At 45.1% G+C, this 17,845-nt stretch overlaps 2 protein-coding genes across 6 annotated transcripts in view; one reads left to right on the top strand and one right to left on the bottom strand.

Annotated features, from left to right (window-relative positions):
* The first annotated feature begins 137 nt into the window (after positions 1 to 137).
* LOC117146836 (la protein homolog) lies at positions 138 to 1,774 on the top strand. The gene is made up of 2 exons (XM_033313432.1): positions 138 to 1,212; positions 1,284 to 1,774. The coding sequence occupies exons 1-2, from the start codon at positions 238 to 240 to the stop codon at positions 1,479 to 1,481; spliced, it is 1,173 nt and encodes a 390-aa protein (XP_033169323.1). The 5' UTR covers positions 138 to 237; the 3' UTR covers positions 1,482 to 1,774.
* LOC117146590 (protein spire) overlaps positions 1,764 to 17,845 on the bottom strand; it is a 36,781-nt gene continuing 20,699 nt past the window's right edge. Inside the window, exons 3-17 of one of the 5 annotated variants that reach the window (XM_033312950.1) lie at positions 15,967 to 16,084; positions 15,434 to 15,543; positions 13,778 to 13,895; positions 13,633 to 13,715; positions 10,808 to 10,938; positions 10,496 to 10,607; positions 10,084 to 10,216; positions 6,510 to 6,583; positions 6,227 to 6,431; positions 4,906 to 4,992; positions 4,490 to 4,635; positions 3,918 to 4,256; positions 3,651 to 3,854; positions 3,277 to 3,587; positions 1,764 to 3,218 (exon numbers count right to left, since the gene is read on the bottom strand). In XM_033312950.1, coding sequence (XP_033168841.1) covers positions 2,999 to 3,218; positions 3,277 to 3,587; positions 3,651 to 3,854; positions 3,918 to 4,256; positions 4,490 to 4,635; positions 4,906 to 4,992; positions 6,227 to 6,431; positions 6,510 to 6,583; positions 10,084 to 10,216; positions 10,496 to 10,607; positions 10,808 to 10,938; positions 13,633 to 13,715; positions 13,778 to 13,895; positions 15,434 to 15,543; positions 15,967 to 16,084 — 2,391 coding nt within the window. In that variant the 3' untranslated portion in view covers positions 1,764 to 2,998. Of the gene's footprint in view, positions 3,219 to 3,276; positions 3,588 to 3,650; positions 3,855 to 3,917; positions 4,257 to 4,489; positions 4,636 to 4,905; positions 5,512 to 6,226; positions 6,432 to 6,509; positions 6,584 to 7,710; positions 8,326 to 10,083; positions 10,217 to 10,495; positions 10,608 to 10,807; positions 10,939 to 13,632; positions 13,716 to 13,777; positions 13,896 to 15,433; positions 15,544 to 15,966; positions 16,085 to 17,845 lie in introns of those variants that run through there. The other 4 variants (XM_033313031.1, XM_033313123.1, XM_033313306.1 and 1 more) reach the window with 4 other exon arrangements.

Here is a 17,845-nt window from a genome sequence, read left to right as displayed (position 1 = left end):
AAAATTAAATAAAAGAATGTATATTTTTGAAGCCTTTAAATAATGCACAGTCAAGATGTCCGCACTGCATTTTCAAGTTAATGCTTGGAGCTAGTCACGGTTTTTGAAATGCGCATCTCTATCACGGCATTTCGGGAATAGTGTTGTCAAACGCCGTGACTCATTTTACCGATTTCACACGTGTTTCAGTGAGCGCACATTTCATTTTCAGTTCTTTGCGAAATTTTCACAGCTAAAATGGCCGATGTTGCTGAAACCCCGAGTGTGGAAACCCAGGAGGAGGTAGCACAGCCTGCCGAGGCACAGGTGCTGGAGGCGAAGAACGGCGACGCCAAGGAGGACCCGGCTCCCGCAGCAGAGGAAGCCGCTGGCGGCATCTCCAAACAGGAGCGCGCCATAATCCGGCAGGTAGAGTACTACTTCGGCGATGCCAATCTGAATCGGGACAAGTTTCTGCGCGAGCAGATCGGCAAGAACGAGGACGGCTGGGTGCCCCTGTCGGTGCTCGTTACCTTCAAGAGATTGGCCTCTCTGTCCACGGACTTATCCGAGATCGTGGCTGCCCTGAATAAATCCGAGGAGGGGCTCGTTGAGATTAGCGAAGACAAACTCAGCCTGCGTCGCCATCCAGAGCGTCCCATTCCAGAGCACAACGAAGAGCGGCGCAAGGAGATCCAGGAACGGACCGCTTACGCCAAGGGCTTCCCACTTGATTCGCAGATTAGCGAACTGCTCGACTTTGCAGGCAACTACGACAAAGTGGTCAACCTGACCATGCGCAAGCACTACGACAAGCCCACCAAGTCGTACAAGTTCAAGGGCAGCATCTTCCTTACCTTCGAGACCAAGGACCAGGCAAAGGCCTTCCTCGAACAGGAGAAGATCGTTTATAAGGAGCGCGAGCTGCTGCGTAAGTGGCAGGTGGACTACCTTAAGGAGAAGCAGGAAGAATACGCCCAGAAGAACGAGAAGCGCAAAAACAAGAAGGAAACCAAGCCTGAGCCGGCCTTCGAGCTGCCCAAGAACGCCATTGTTGTCTTCGAGGGCGCTCCGGAGACCTCTAGCCGCGAGGAGATACGCGAGGCCTTCGAGAAGATCAAGGACTTCGATGTGGCCTACATTGAGTTCGCCAAGGGCGAAACCAAGGGCTCTGTGCGGCTGACCGAGGCCGATGCGGCCGAAAAATACATTGCCAAGGTGGAGGAAGGCAAGGTAAGAATCAGAAATGGAGTTATATCTTTACCCTACTTAGCTAATCCGAAACCGTACTTGCCTATCCACAGCTCAAGTTCAACGATGAGGTCTCTCTGTCGCTGCGCAAGGCCACCGAGGAGGAGGAGAAGGAGTTCATCGACAAGGCCATCGAGTTCATGAAGAAGCGACGCGATTTCACCAGGAACAAGGGCAAGCGCTTCAATCGCAAGCGCCACGGCGGAAACGACCACAAACATGGCGGCGGTAAGAAGGCGCGTGGGGATTAACTCATCCTCCTGTATTCCGCCGCCCGAGTCCCTTTATCGCAGTAGACCAAGCTTAATTGTTACTCGGTAGATCTAGTTGACCTAGCTTTAAGGCTTATAACATATATAACACTTGCTTTCTCTTAGTTTTCGAAATAATCGTTACAGGTACAGAATATTTTTCAAATATGTATAGTCTGTTACCTAAATAACGAGATGGACTCTAATTTATTTTACATAGAAGACTACGAATCCAATTGTTTCCCTCAGAAGAAAGCTAAGCTACAAATAAAGACCACTGTGTAAAAACTGAATCTTGTTCATTAGTTTGTATTTTCATTTATTATTGCTGTTTTGTGTATTTTCGATCTCTTTGTGTGTTCGTGTGTGTATTAAATTATTGTAAATGAATTTAGCTTAAAAGCATAAAATTTAATATTACAAGTACTTAAATGCATTTACAATTACAGATAAATCAAACAAAATTGTTCAAAAACGGTTAGAAAAACTATAATAGCAGCTACAATTAGGTAATATAATGTTCGTTAGGGGTTTGCTTTGCATCATCAGCTTGTACAATTATATAGACGTCGCTTACAACTTAGACGCACTTAGGGAGAATTAAAACTAAGCGAATTAACTAAATAGTTTGGGCTGCATAGCAACGCCGACTAAAATTAAATTAGGCTATCAAGTGGTTCTTGCGTTATACATTGACATTGTAGTTAATAGGGGAACAAAACGAAAACTTCACAAGGTAAACAAAGATCTGCGCAAGCACAAAAGTTTCACAACATTTTTGGATAACTATCTCAACAACGAAATTTCTTTCTGAACTGGAAATCGTATTGCGAATATCGATGTATTCTGTATGATCAATACGTCGCTCGTGCTGAAACGAATGCAGGAGCAGGGTACAGGGTACAAGTGAGGTCGAATATATGTGCACTTGATATACGCGGATACAAGAGTTATGATTACATGTACTTAATCAACTTTTACGCATACTTTGAACAATTATAAACAACGGCATCGCGTTGCGATCTGCGATAATTTAATGTGTAGCGACGTGTAAGTTAGCTCCTTTATAAATAGTAAGTGGTGGGGTGCGCTCAAGCGGATCTCTCTGTAGCCGGCAGAAAATGTACAAAGCTTCAGCCAGGAATTCTCGGTATTTCCTCTGCTTATTCACTAGACTAACACGATTTACAAACGAGGCTCCTCGAGGCTCTATTCTTTTATGTGTACAACAGTCGATCTAATCCATATCTATGCATGTATGTAAATAGCTAAGTGTGCAAGTGCGTTCTGAAGGCCCTAAAACAGCCGCGCTGAAACTGAAAATTCTCTCAGGTAAGGAATGTGGTCAGTAATCAAATAGTGTCTGTTGTCTGTCAATGAGTCATCATCAATGTCATGTAGTCAATGGTAGTATGTATAGCGATGCAGAGCCAAGTCAGTCGTTAGAACTCCATTGCAACCATCCTACGGTCTTCAAACGCACTGCGGAGTTATCCTATCTCTGATCTGATTCCCGCCTACTTCCAAACGGGCGTCAGATCCAGGGTGAGATTCTGAATGGTGCGGTTACGGGCAGAGCTGCGTTTCTGCTTCACGGAGCTGGTGATCTCGTTGACCAGTCCCTGGCAGTCGTTGCACACGGTCACCTGCTCGCCGCGCAGGTTCTCCTTTTGCTCCTGCGTCTGGGCAAGATGGCTGCCCGAGGAGAACAGGTTGAATCCCCTCGAGAAGCGGGATCTGAGAACAAATTACGGTTAATAAATGTATTGCACCACAATCCAGACAAAAAACTCACTTCCTCTCCAGTGTGCTGTTATTGGAGAGCGGTCGATATGCTGGACTGTGCACGGGCAGACTTCGGGGTCCCTCCATGCTCCTCGACATGGCGTTGTTGTAGTGCTGCTTCTGCTGCTGGTGGACGCCCGAGGGTCGCATGGCCGCGGAATACGAGGACGACATGGTCGCCTGGTCGTGCAGTGCCTCCACGGCCTGTCCAGTGGCGGCCGCTGAGGAGGATGCTCCGGGTCCCACGCTAATGCCCGGTGTGCTCATATTTGATCTTTGGTGCTTGGGTGAGGATGGGGCACTGCCCACGGTGCTGCGAGTCTGGAACAGAGGAATCAATATCATTAGGTCTATGTTTACTGGTCGAACTGTAAGGAAGCCCACCTTTCGATCTGACTCGGATCGCAAAAGACGCTCTATCAGCGACTTGGGGAACTGGTCGTCCATTATGTTCCCCGTCGAGGATGAGTGCGCCTGCTGGGCATGATGGGAGGGTGATGGGGTGCTCGAGCTGGCCGGACTGGACAGCAGCGATGGCGAGATCAGCACGAGGGGCACGTTCCGGAAGTGCTCCGAGGGAATTCGCATCTGAGCAGAAATCCGAATGTGTAAATATGCAGCCATATGGTTAACCATTAACCCGGTACCCACCTTGGTATAGCACTTGGCGCAGACCGTGCGCTGGCACAGCTTGCACTGGATGCCCCAGGGACCGAAGAACGAGAACCGAGTGCGCAGGCACAGGAAGCAGACGCGACGCTTTTCAACATCCTCCTTGACGCGCACGTCCATCGGCAGGCCCTCCAGCTCCGCCTTGGTCATGACGGAACGGATGTGAACGATCTCCGCCAGCGTGACGGACAGCCGATCGTCACCCCGTTCCATCCACGTCTGTTTGTCCATGAAGGACTTGTTCCATGGCCCAAGCGAGGATGTTGAACTGCCCTCGTCTGAGGGATGGGTCTGCTCCGCAGGACTTCTCTTAGACGTCTGCAACGGATTGGTAGATACAGAAATAAAGTTTGAATAGGGTTTAAACACTATTGTTTTGATTTGCTGATAAAAAGTTTGCTTGAGTGGAGAAATGGTCGACAATGAAAGAGTCTAGCATATTGTGAAGTATGGCAGTCCCACCACAGATGTATTATCCTTGAAATAATAATGCAAAAAGAGGGCACCCTCTTCCCTCGATATCCTCATTACCATTATGCTGGCGGACTCACCTCCTTGCTGACGTCGTCCGATTGACGCGACTCGGGCCGCGTGGGCGGCATTGAGTGCGTCTCGTCCAGGTTGCTCTGGCATCCAACGATGGTGTGGCGCCGCAGGGAAGCCCTCCTCGACTCGCACTGAGTGGCCAGGTCGTAGGCTGTCAATTAAAGAGAGGCGAACGCATTCAGTCAGGGTCAACGGGGCGGATGAGTTATTTTCATACATGAAGGACAGTGACAGTGAAGGCGCAGGGAAAAGCGACAAATGTTAAATGTCAGATGTGTATTTCGAAAGCAAGCTGTCTGTTTAGTAGCGTGATATATACTAGTGTGGCGTCTAAAAGCAATTTCGATATCCGATAGGGGGACAATCATGCAAGATGGCAATGCATTACGGATTTACGTGCTGTTTCTTAGCAAATATTTACATTCCAGGGCCGTGTCGTAGAACTTGTGGTACTCGTCCTTCGTGAAGGATGGCTCTTCTGGAGGCGCCGCCTGCTTTGCCGGCTCCACTGATCGCGTTTCATTTTCGTTCGGGGCAGCAGTTAATTTTGTTCGTTTTTCACATATTTATTTTGATTGTAAGCGTCATTTTTTGGCAAGTTAAAAATACATTATTTTTATACGATTATTGGCAGCCGAGACAATTAAGTTAGTACCAAAATTAAAAGACACTACGAGGTGCCATAATAAATAATACTAGGGGCGAATTGCAGTAGACTTTATTTTATTTCTACATTCACATTTGTTTTTACAAAATATTTCGAGATTTGTTTTTTTTGTTGTATATTTGTGTGGTTCATTGTGTGTGCTTGAGTGCCGCCTCAACCGATCGTCAATTTTGAAGTGTTATTTGCTACTTCGGCCCACACCACACCAAAATTTCTATTTGATTTTTTGATCTTAGTGCGATTTTTGGTAACTTTACGTTCACTCGATTTTGCTAGGGCTTTGCTTGTGTCATACAAAATCATAAAAATTAATTCATCGATATAGGTTAGCAGTGTGCTCACAGAAAAACGATCAAATACCTTGGCAAAATAAGTTTGTGTTTGATTTTTTTTTTTTTTTTTTGTTGTGTAAGGAAAGGAAAAAAGTAAGAAATAAAAATAGTTTAAATTAAAATTATAAAAACTTAAACCACATCACAGACAGTCAGTTGCATCACCACTAAAAAAGTAAATGAAAAGCAATTTTAGACACTTTTATTCTAATTTTCTTGTGGTTTCGTAACTTTCTGTCTGCAATTGAAAACCAAAATACGTAGTGAAAGACGTAAGGCGATGGCTTGGCCATGGCATTAAAGCTAGAGCATAAAGTAAGCCGGTCTTAAATATAAAATTATTTATTTTATACAAAGGAAGTTAGCAGTGGCAAGTGCCTATTTAATTAGCGCAAGACTTTCAAAGTTCATAGTTTGGAGAAAGCTTTATAAAATATTGTTGAGTCTGTCGCTACATGACTACATTAAAGATTTAGAAAAGATAAGATATAAAATACTTTCTTCCCATAAATATTTAATATGAAAATACCTTTGCAACTTAAAGAAATAATTAACCAAACCCGTAAACTTATATTCAAAAACCATTAAATGTTAGTTTGTCGGACCGCTTCTTCTCGAATTTCAATCAAATCCAAACCGCCCTTGTACTTTGTGCTCTAGTGGCGTGTGCTCCCAAAGCTCCCAAGTAGGTTATAGATATACGGACATATGTTGCATAATCCGCGCTAGAATCGGATACTCACTTGTGCGTCGGGGCCGCATCAGCGCCGCCGTCTCCCGGCAATCTTGCCGTGCCTGACTGGGCACCATGTAGCCACCGAATGGATACGGCGGCATCTTGGGCTGCGAGCAGCGGTGCATCTCGGCGAGATGTGGATGATGCTGGTGGGTGGCCGCTGTGGAGTGGGAGCTGCTGATGCTGTTCTCATCGTAGAAGAGATCGTCGTCCTGGAGAATTAGAAAATCAGAAAATAAGGAAAATAAGTCAGACCCCTTGGAGTTCTTTTGGAATGTTACGAAACCCACCTGAAACTTGGAGAAGTCCACTTTGATGAGCCGCTGTCTGGATCGTGACAGCGTGGAGTTCGCATTTGGAAGCACTGCAAGAAAAACAGACCGGAGTAACAATAAGTCCTCGTTTCTCAGGCGAAAGTGGTGGGAAAGTTGTAGGCTCGATTGGATTATCTAATGAATATCATTGGGCAATGGAGCAGGCATCTCTGAATAACTCGCAATAAAACTGGATTTTCCAGCCCTTTTTGCCGCTCATTGCGCAATTAGAGGTGACATGTCTGGGTTCTCACTTCACCGACGTCAAAGGTAGTCATAGTTTTTTATATTTTTACTTAGCCACACCATAAAAGCCGTTAAGCCCATCGCACCTAATGGTTCTACTTGTGAAACCCACTCCGCTTGTGCAACGCCTGGGAACTCGTATCTGCAGCGGAAGAGTTCGCTTCGCCTTTGTGCAACTCAAAGATACTTTATGGGTCCACGGCTCTGTAATAACTGCTACGTGATCCGGCTCGCTACTGACCATTGACCACGGACCACCGGGGGCTAGGCATTATGTCCGCTGGCTTTAACCTTTCGGTTGGGGGCAAACACGAGTGTTTTCATCGATCTGCTTTACTCATGGATTATGAAAACTATGAACTAGATAGAAAGACAACCATTTGAAAACTCAAAATAAATCATACTATGGCAGCGACTTTTCAAACATTTAGCAGCAAACAATGGAAGCTATGGCTTCGGATTTTTCCATATGTTGGCCAGTAACAAGTGTGTTTAAGCTACTCAAAGTCTATTTATCTTGGGTGTTATTTCTCCATGTCGCTAATGACCAAAGCTCTGAATTGCAGTGAACAAATAAAAATAACTATTTTTCAATGCTATTTGGCAACAAAGGGTATTTAGCCTTCGGCATGTGTCTAGATCTGCTTTGGACCCAATTTCTTCATGCCTCTAATGACTGGAGCTTAAAATCGAAGTCATAATACGACGGCAATTACCGGAGCACTGCAGTTGCCTTGGAGTAGCTTCTCGAGCACAAAAGCAAGAAACACTTCCTCGGGGTAGAGTACGAGCGCGGGTACCCTGCCCCCCAGCCCACCCACTTGCACTTTGGGGCAGGCCTGAAATCGAAACCAGGTCAAAGCGGAGCACATTCAACAATGGGGAGACGCTATTGTGTGTTTTTCGAGGGTCTGGAGATGCTGATGTCTACCTTTTGATGACCTGATGGCCTGTCGTGGCTTGGGTGTTGGCGGATTATTGGAGGCCGATGCTCTCGGTGCCGCGCGAGGTGTTGGCTGGGGCTGGTCCAGATCCTGGTCGGAACTCGTTTGCGGGTTCGGAGTGGATGTGGATGTGGACTGGGCCTGACTGGACTCCCCATCGGAGCCGCAGTACAGCGAGGCATCGCTGCCGATGTCCACCAGATCCGACTCCCGCGGCATGTGATGCGACCGGAAGACGGAGGCTGCCGTGGAGCGTTTCGCTGGCCGGGCTTCCATGGGTTAAGCCTGGCACATTTCCGTTTGGCTTTTCACTTTTCGGTTTTCTCACACGGTTGCATGGAGGCTATCGATCCGAGTCCGAAAAAGGGAAGCCACCCTCTGGGCCGCACTGTTCTCTCTTTTCAGGGAGGGTTGATGGGAATCAGTCGGGTTTGCCCTGCAGCTCCATTAAGTATGGTTGAGCGTTTCCCAATATCCACACGCCACTTTGTTGTACTTTGCTTATTTTACTAGATAGCCACCGCTTTCGATTTCATTTTCACTTAGCCCACAGAAAAATCGGTAGCTGCAGAGCGGACAACGACGAGGCGTCTCCAGCGAAGCTCAACACGGAACTGAGAAATGTGGCAGCTGTCAACTCGAGCTTCCCCACTTTTCGGCCCGGTTTGCGCATGCGTCGCTCGCAGAGAGCGCCAATGTTTTGTTTTGACATTTAACGGCCTAAAAGTTGTTTGGCCGTCGTCGCTGTTGTTGTTGCGTGGGTGATTTATACGTCACCGTTGGGGTGATGACGTCGTCAAGCGGCAACAAGGACTCGCCACATGTGATGAGTAAGCGCGTTAAGTCCCGCGAGGATATGGCAATCAAGGCTCAAGAAGTTTCAAGGGAAGGATAATGGAAGACGAGGTCGGCTTATGACTACATTTTTAGCATTTTTAATTTAACTACTGACCGTACTATTTCTCAAAGAGTTTACATTAAAGTTTCTATTTCTCAGAGTTTGAATTTCAGTGTCTGTAAACCAAAACATTTTTTTCGGAGCACCCATAAGTATGCTTTGCAAATTTAAGAAAATTTCAGTTTTCACCGAGGGTTGGGCTACACAATTCGAACCATGTAGAGGAGTATATGTAAAAAATGTATTTGAGTTTAGTTATCATCATCAGATTAACCAAAAAGATTGTTTAAATATTTTTAGGGCTTTAAATGTACCACTTGACTAAATTGTATTTAACTTGCATTTCAAGGCAAGCCGTTGAATTTACCAACTCGATTTTATATAGTCATACAAATTAAATTCGTCCAGCTGCTGCTGCAATATTGAAATGAACTTCAAAGTCGAAGAAGAAATACGAGAGATTCCCAGACGAAAAGAAAACCCAAACAGCCAACAATAGCCAACTTCGACGGAGGTGAGGTTGTCGTGCTTGGATTTCTTCGATTTTCCTGGCTTAAATGTTGCAGTTGCCGTTGTCGTCGTCGCGTTGTCGCTATCTTTGTGTGTCACAATTTTGCACGCTTCCTCCAACCGAGCGGATTGGGGATTTCAATTTTGGATTCGGGGTGGGGATTGCACAGGAAAAAAAATGGATTGCACTTTATAGATAACATATAGTTGAAAATGTTTTAAAAAACTTAGTAATGGTAGCACTTGTAAGTTCATTTTAAGAGCCACCTTCTTCTTTAGTCAGGTTTATCAGCTCTCGATATTGAACAATTTCGTTTGGTTACCGTGCACAAATTCCTTTCAGTGTTGTGATTGGAAAATCTTGCCGTTTTTGATCTATGTTGGCATGCGCTCTTTGGCCGGCAAACACACACAAACAGCGAATCGCAAACGGCAAACAAACAAACATGGCAGAAAAATAGGAGGACAGACGGACAATGGGCTCCCCCAGCAACAAGTGCAGTGAAAAAGTCTTGCCAGTAACTAGTTTTCTACCAGCGCCCCTTTCTCCATCCCTCAGCACTCCTCTTTTATATTTCTCGGCGGCAGGAGACATCGGTTGTCTATATAGGCGACAACAATTTATGGGCCGTTGGCGGTAAAATTTGGAGTCAGCAGCACACAACGACTTGAGACCAGGATCCAAGCGATGGACGCCCGCAGAAGATTAGAGGCGGCATCTATTTTTGGCAGGCACTGTGCAAAATCCACAGGTTTCCCCTTGACAATGGGCTTGGCCTTTTGTAGGATAGGTCAGTGAGAGTGGAACCCATTAGTTGGCCATGTGTAGAGTACCCTACGGATTTCTATTGAGACCACTGTACTCTTACAGCAATATGTACTTTTAACAACAAATGGACTTTTCAAATGGGAAGTCTAGTATCACTAGTTAAGTTGAACATTGATTACTCACCCCTTTCCCTGAGGGTCGGTGCTTCCGGCGGGGTGATCTGCTTGAGCTCCTTCCCCTTCCGTATGGACTCCATGAGCTGCTCCCGCGGAGAAGGCTCGCACATGCGCGGTGGGCCCAATTGTCGATCGCTGGCCTGATGGGTCCGGAAAGTACAGAAACAAGAACGTACAGTAAACTAATAATTTTTATTTCAAAGAAAAACAACATTTTGGTACAAAAAATGAGGAATCACGGCAAATGAAATGAAGTCGGAAGAAGGGAAAGCCTTTGCATCAATATTACACATTCTGCACTAGGCAAATGGGGATTTTGATGAGGAGGGATTGCTGTCGGGATTGCGGTTGACTTGGGTACTGGCCGTGCGAATGGATTGGGAATTCGTTGGGGAACTGGCATTGGGGGCTTTACACACCTTCTTCAGCGGCGGCCGTGACCTGATGAACTCCAAGATCATGGCGTGGGCATCTTTCTTGACGCGCGGCGGAATATCTCCGTTCACCATCACCTTGCGCAACTGATACTTTCTGTGAAGAGAAATTCGGGCTTAGATGCGGTTTCTAAAGGGGGTATTGCTTTCATTCTTTTGTTGGCTACAAATAAGCGGTGCTAATTATGTTATCTATGTAAGGTCCGAAGATCAAATCATCTGCTATCATTGTAATTTAATGAAGAAGTAGCCAGCATATATCTCAACTTTGGTGTTTATCGACTAGTTTGTACTCACTTGGCTCGGATATCGCCCATGAGTATTTCGTAGGGCGTCAGCTCGTATTCGATGGGAGTGCGCTCGTGGTTGCTCTTCTTCAGCCGCACTCCGCGTCGCAGTTCGTCGATCACCTGCACCCAGAAGCGTGCCTGTGGATTCGGGAAGGTGTGGTTAATCAATAGAGATCCGATACTAGATAGCTGCGACGGATCGCTGGCGATGTGGGACACGGCAAACACAGAAACAAGCAGGCAAACAAACAAACAACGAACAAACAAAATGGAGAACATGCAATGGAACCAGGGACCTACTTGCAGTGCCCTCCACAGCTGCAGTTCGTGCTTGAGACAGGAAGAAAAACGAGCAGACAGAGTGGTGAGAGGTGCATTTCACTTTTGCAATTATTTTCATTTAATTAGCCAATAGTTTAGACTCCCGCTGCGAGGGGGACCGATCCGATCCATCGGCCTGACAAGTTAACTGTGCGTATGAGTAATGAGTGTTGAACGCTGCGCGGTGGCAGGAAGACTGTTTAGCACACAATGGGGCCTGATATGTAACAGTGATCCGCAATTTCACTTTCCATTCGCCATCGCCTTCCTGTTCGCCGCCAATTGGTGGCCATGCATCTTGAGACACCTCATTAAACATGCAAAACGAGGCGCGGAGGGTGGAGCGCATCTAGGGTCCGATTTCAGCCGAGGGCATCAATGGCAGCACATGTTTTGACACCATGTTGCACACACATACATATACCTACGATTAAGATGCCGCGCCACGCTTCAACTGCGCTCACCGCAGCAGCATTAGATGCAGCAGCGGCAGCAGCTGCAACATCAACTTGCAGCAGCAACATCAGGCCAGCTTTGAGTGGCAGCAGCTTCCGCAAAAGTTGGGATGTATCTGCTGTTGCTTTTGAAATACTTTTGGCCCATGTGCGTACAACATTGGTAACGTCTGGATCGAAAATTAGCATACCAAATCATCACCATCATCGAAGGCAGCTAGGCGAGACACAGACACGATGTCTGCCGAAAAGAGAGATTTCCTCGGAAAACCTTTTTTCCCCTGCCAGCGAAACACGTTCAAAGCCAACGAGAAAAAATAGTAATAAAACAGAACCAGCTAAATTTCCGCAATTCCAGCATTATAATGCCCAAACAAAAACAATGTTAATTCAGTCAAAAAGTGTTTTAACAATCAGTTGGCTGTGTGACATTCTGAAGGCTGTTGTCTTCCCAGAAAACACGATAAAACGCTGACTAAAGACACACTTCTTGCACTTCGTTTGGCAGTAGCTAAAAAACGAGTGCAAATAAAAAAAAAAAACTCCCTATAAACATTAGACCAAACAAAGGTAGAGAACTCTTATCGGAGAAGTAGAAAATGATAAGATGGCGTTTAATCAACGCTCTACAATGGACTCAAATTTCGTTTCGCAATACCAACAAAACCAAGAAGACACAAAATAAACACACTTGACTGGATTCGTTGCCAGGTCTCCATTGCGCATATGATATATGGTGTATGTCTGGCCAATTAATTGGCCAATTCCACGGCTGCACCCTCTTTTTTAATCCCCGCCTATCGGCACATGCAAATTCATGGAGTGCAAATATTTATGGTCTATTTCACTATCTGGTTGTGTTTCGTCTGTACTCCAGTATGGGCAAATAATGATGTGTCGTCTATTTCACACGCAAAGGTTTCTTATTTTTGCGATTTGTAATCCTCGGACATGCGAGGAAAAGTCGCGCCCAACATTTCTCAAATTGAATGTACCCTAGATTGACTCAAGAAATTCTACTTTTGTTTTTTATTATGATTACAGCCCCAAACTACAGATAATACTGCTTTTATTGGGCTCTCTTGACTCCAAAAGACAAAGAAACAGCATTATTAAATTTAAGCAATTAGCAGTTCATATAAATAGGGTAATATCAGAATTTGTTGACGGCAATAATTTTGGCAAGCAAATTAGCCACTGAAATAATTAGACATTTGCTTTACATTCATACCCAATCCGGTTTATTAACGTGGCTTAAACCAGCTGCAGCATTTCCCGAGTTATGCAAATAAGTCTAAAGACATTGGAGCTTATAGAACCCCACATTTAGCACATTCTCAGCCTTATCAACTTTTGAGGACAAACTTTGGCAACTGTTCTTTGACAGGCTTGGGTTTCCATCTGATTGAAAAAATCAAACACACCTCGAACGGTAAAATGCCGACTGTAGTATAACTTTTCACGCCACAAAAAGTCAACAAGAAGCTGAAGCAAAAACAAGAGCGAATTTTGGCTTGCGTGCCTGGCCAATTTGCGTGTGTGTCTCAATGAGTTTCGGAGGTTGAAAGACGGCTGCGGCGGGCCGATGTGGTGATGATGGCAAACTCCTGTGACGGCCTCGACATATTCAGCAAAGGTCACAGCGAACGCCAAAATATATAGATGATATATGCGTCCATTAAAATAGCTCACAAAATCACACAGTTCATACGACGAATGGTGCGGCGTTGAACTCATTAGGATGATGGCCAATATGGAGGCGACCACCGCGGGCCAATTATTGAAATTAAAAGTGAGTTTCATTTGGCAATGCATGAAATAGTTCACTTTTTATTCCAGCCCAGAGCGGAAAACCCCGCCACAAATGCTCGTGATCTCTGCGATAATGATTATGATGATGATGGCTCATGGCATATGTTTTCGTTCGAAGAGGTGCGCCAAACAAATCGTGAGACGCTATCGCCACTGTGGGCCATTAGTGGAGCACCATTACATAACTATGGTATGGTGTAGTATCTGGGTGTTTTAAGGGGACAGCACTCTTGAAGAATCTTACCCAGTCGTTGAAGCCCAGCTTCGCCAGTTCTTGTTGCGTGGTGGCCGATGATTCCGAGGCCTTGATCAGCTTCTCGGCACCTGCTTTTAAAGATAATTAATTAGTTAACATGTTGTCTTCTCAGTCGAATAGTAGTGGCACTTACCATTGTTCAGGACCTGCTGCAGAAATACTCGGAGCTCTATGGTCTCCGTCACGAGGGCTCTGCAGACAGCTCTATAGTGGTTCTCTGGCAGGGTGGTTTTTATGTGATTTCTGCAGGTCTATAAGGGAGTAAATAAATAAATTAGCTAAATAAAAGCGCTAATAACTACCTTAAATGAACTGCGGCATAACAAACCAATGCAAGAACCGTACATTCGTTGCTAATCAGACATTCAAACTTATCCGTGTGCCTATATATTTTATAACACACTCAAACCGCACTGTATTGGTTTCAATTTATTTTCTGCGGTTCCATCTAACCTACATTTATTCATAACAAATTCTGGGAATAATCCAAACCCATACACAGGTTCTGCGTACCAAGAGCTAATTTCGTTTCACGCCTTCGGCAATTTCCTTTCACTTATTACGATAATCATATCGCGCGTATAGACCAACTCAATTTATTCCCCCAAACAAATCTTATCTAACCCGAGAGGCACAGACACTGGAGAAATGCAAATTTATCTGTATCAGTCGCGGATACTTTTCCACTTTACGATGGTGTGCTAGAAAAGTCAGGCAGGTGGAAAAAGATCAGGGATCCACTCGCTGCTCGCTGTTGCCTGACAGCAATGTGTCAATTCCATAAAGTGGCTCATTAGACAAGAACCACCCAGCCCCGCCCGCCCGGGGAGCACTCAAACAGAACCGAGGAACCGAAGACACCGGCTCAATCAGCAACGGTGTGAGGTTCATCACACGCCCCACTCGCCCCAAATCGTGGATCCTCGTGTGCGCCTCCAATGATTCTCCGGTGGAGCGAATGGCGCGGCAGATGATTCGCTGGCTGCCGCAGAACGCGGAAGCATTCCCCAAGCGCAATCAACTGCGGCAGGTAGGCGGTTTCGAATTCAGATTCAGATTTAGATTTCTGATTTACAGATCTGCGGCTGATTTCCTTCGATTACGAAAGCGTTTGGTTTTATGGTTATTTCGGTTATTTAATATCGATGCAATCGAGCCGCAATTGAAATTGTTTTCCAGTCGGTCGCTCGACCGGGCATCATAAGCTACGTATCCGACTAGAACCCGGACTAAATCGGCTTGTTTGCGGTTAGCCGCGATACAGATACGCGCACAACAAGTATCCGCCAGATACTTTGATTTCTGCACAGAAAGAAAAATGGTCGCATAGATATTGTGAACTGGAGACCTTAATCTTGCGTTCAACTCGTTAAAAATAGAATATAGTCTGATAACTAACATCTGAACCCGGATCCCTAATTAATAATATATTTATTTTATCATTTTTTAGACTTGGCACACACTAATTTCGCGAGTATGGATTGTAAATTTTTTTCTGTGCTTTGGTTAACTGTAACGTGAGCCAAACAAGTTATCCCACCGATGAATATCGATGCATTGGCTCCACACAGATTTATACACAATATGTTAAAAGAGCTGGCAAATAGAGCGACTGAGCGCCTGGTCAAAAGGTCAGATCTTGGCGCACCCCCAAAAGAGTCTGACTCACCCTTGGATCGGAGTTTGAATTTGCATTGGTTTGATTTGGTTTGGGTGCCTGGTTTTTGGCACATCATGCCACAACCTGATTGCAAATGTCAGATACGATCGACTCGAATTGGAAACCCACCTCGATTATGTGCTCTAGTTCTTTGGTATCGTTGCGCTCCTCCTCGGATTCGTCGTCCCAGCGCTTGTCGCCCTCGTCGATGCCCTCGTCAATGCAATCATCGTCTGTTTCTGCAATGAACAAGATCCAATCAGCTCTATAAGGTTCGGAGTTTATTGTATTATAATTATTTTTATTAAATGTATCACAAAGAATACGTGATTCATGGCACGCCGCCTCACTCAACCTTCATCTTGTTTTCGCTCGTGGAGCCCGATAAACGGGGCTTTTGGTTTAAGAAAGTCCCTGCTTAAATATAAAAAAAAACCGAGCTCAGATTGGGATTTTTATTGAGAGATTTAATTACTGTTCTAAGCTATATGGTATATATCTGAGTCACAAAGAAACGAGCACAACGCGATTTCACCATTTGAAGAAAATAGTGTCAATACTGAATGTACTTTTATCTCAAAACACTTGAGGCTTGACTTCAAAATATATAGAAGATTGTGGGTCAAAGCTATAGATTATTATTCCCGAGAATCCATACTCACCATCTGCCGTCATAAAGTTGAACAGATTCTCCAGCTCCTGTGACACTTGGCACTCCTCGTCCTCCGGCAGATTGTAATCCAACGCAGTGTAGACGATTTCCGCCAGTTCGCTGATAATCTGCAATGGGATTAAACGGACAAATATTAAATATAATAATTACAGGGCTATGAAAAAATGGCATTCCATGCCGCCAGCAAAATGCAGTTGATGTTGGGGCCGAAGGTTAAGGCCGATGAGCCATAAAAAATTGTGCAGCGTGTAATGCAGTTAACCCCCCGAAGCCCTGAAGTCTGCGATCCGGGGATTCCGTGTGCCTTGTTCAGACAGCAGTTCATTAAACCGACACTCTAATTGGAGTTTGAAGTTGACGGAGCTTCGTTGGAAAGCAGAAAATATATATATATATATATATCTGTATACATATACATATATATTTATATGTAATTGGTGTTCGGGAAGTTGTAGAGTTCAGGTGCAGCAAGCCACGAGCAGCGCCAACTTCAAACAGCCAAGTGCAGTGTCAGCTGTTGTTTCACTTTCACTTTGGCGTTGGCGAAATCACTTGCCGAAAAAGCTACAAGGTGTTAAAGCATCCAAACATCCGAACATCCAAGCCGTAGAAGCCAAAGCCGTTAAATAATATTTCGGTGGCGTTTTTTTAAGCCCAGCCAGTGAACCCGTCTTCATCTTCATATTCACCTTCATCGCCGGCCCAAGCTCAATCTCAATCTCGATCTCGATCCGCATCCAAATCTGCGCGTGGGCTGCCGGCGTCGCCCACACACTTTATGCACATTATGGCACATTTTCTCAGCCACGTTCACATGGATTTGTTTTTATCGTGGAAATTAAATGATAAAACATTGTGACAGCTGTGCAGTGGAAGCAGTGGATGCAGTGCCGAGTGGCATTTCCACCCGGGGCTCTGCACCACTGAAGAGGTTGACAACAAATGTCAGCTAAACGCTTCCAGCGTTTTTGCCCCTCCGTGGAGTAGGAGACCCTTACATCATTTGCCGAAGAATTGCAGCTGCAATGCCTGTTGCACCGCAGCAGTTGCAGTTGCAGTTGCAGGCGTTGAAGGTTGAGAGACATAATTAATGGGAAAATTATGGAAGAGGTGGAAGTCAAGTGAGCGCAAGTGGGATATAAAGTGAAGTGGTGGAAAAACAAATCCAAAGACCGAACAAATACTAACAATCAGATTGTAAAATAGCAAATGCTATTTGGTGTTATATCTTTTAATGCCACATCAATATTCCATGACATTAATGCCAGAAATGCAGTAAATGATTAATTTTATAGATTTTTTTTAAGACTCTTGGAAAGTTCTTTCACTTAAAGAAGTTCCTGAGGGAAAAGGCCTATTAAAATTGATAGAAATTGGCATCATTAGAGAGAAGAAGGCGAGGTCGCCAACTAATGATTATTAAGAGCAATTAAGAGCATAATGACAGCCTATATAGGCACAAATCAGGCGACTTTTAAGCAGGAACCATAGTCTTGTCTTGTGAATTTTCCCATGCAATTAGCAGGGAGAACAGAACTGGGAATATCTTTGGATTCGGAATGTGCATTGTGGACGGTGAACCGTGGTGAGGCAAAGTGTAATATGCCAAAGGCAACCGCTTCGTGGCTATTTCTTTCCCCACTTTGCATATACCTCCAGTCTAAATAAGTGAGACTGTCTTTGTCGAGGGTGCGCCTGTTCCCAATCCGACGATTCTCAGCGAAAAACAACAACTAAAATAAACTGCTCCCCGAACTCGGGCTAATATCAAAGTTGAAACCACGGACATGCAATGCGGCAATTATATAGAAGCCAGTTGCCAAAGTTCCATTTCGGTTTTCGGCGAACAAAGGGCCTCCACGCCACCC

This window comes from Drosophila mauritiana, chromosome 2L (assembly GCF_004382145.1).
Source record: "Drosophila mauritiana strain mau12 chromosome 2L, ASM438214v1, whole genome shotgun sequence".
Taxonomy (NCBI): domain Eukaryota; kingdom Metazoa; phylum Arthropoda; class Insecta; order Diptera; family Drosophilidae; genus Drosophila; species Drosophila mauritiana.
This window is presented reverse-complemented; position numbering and strand designations above follow the sequence as displayed.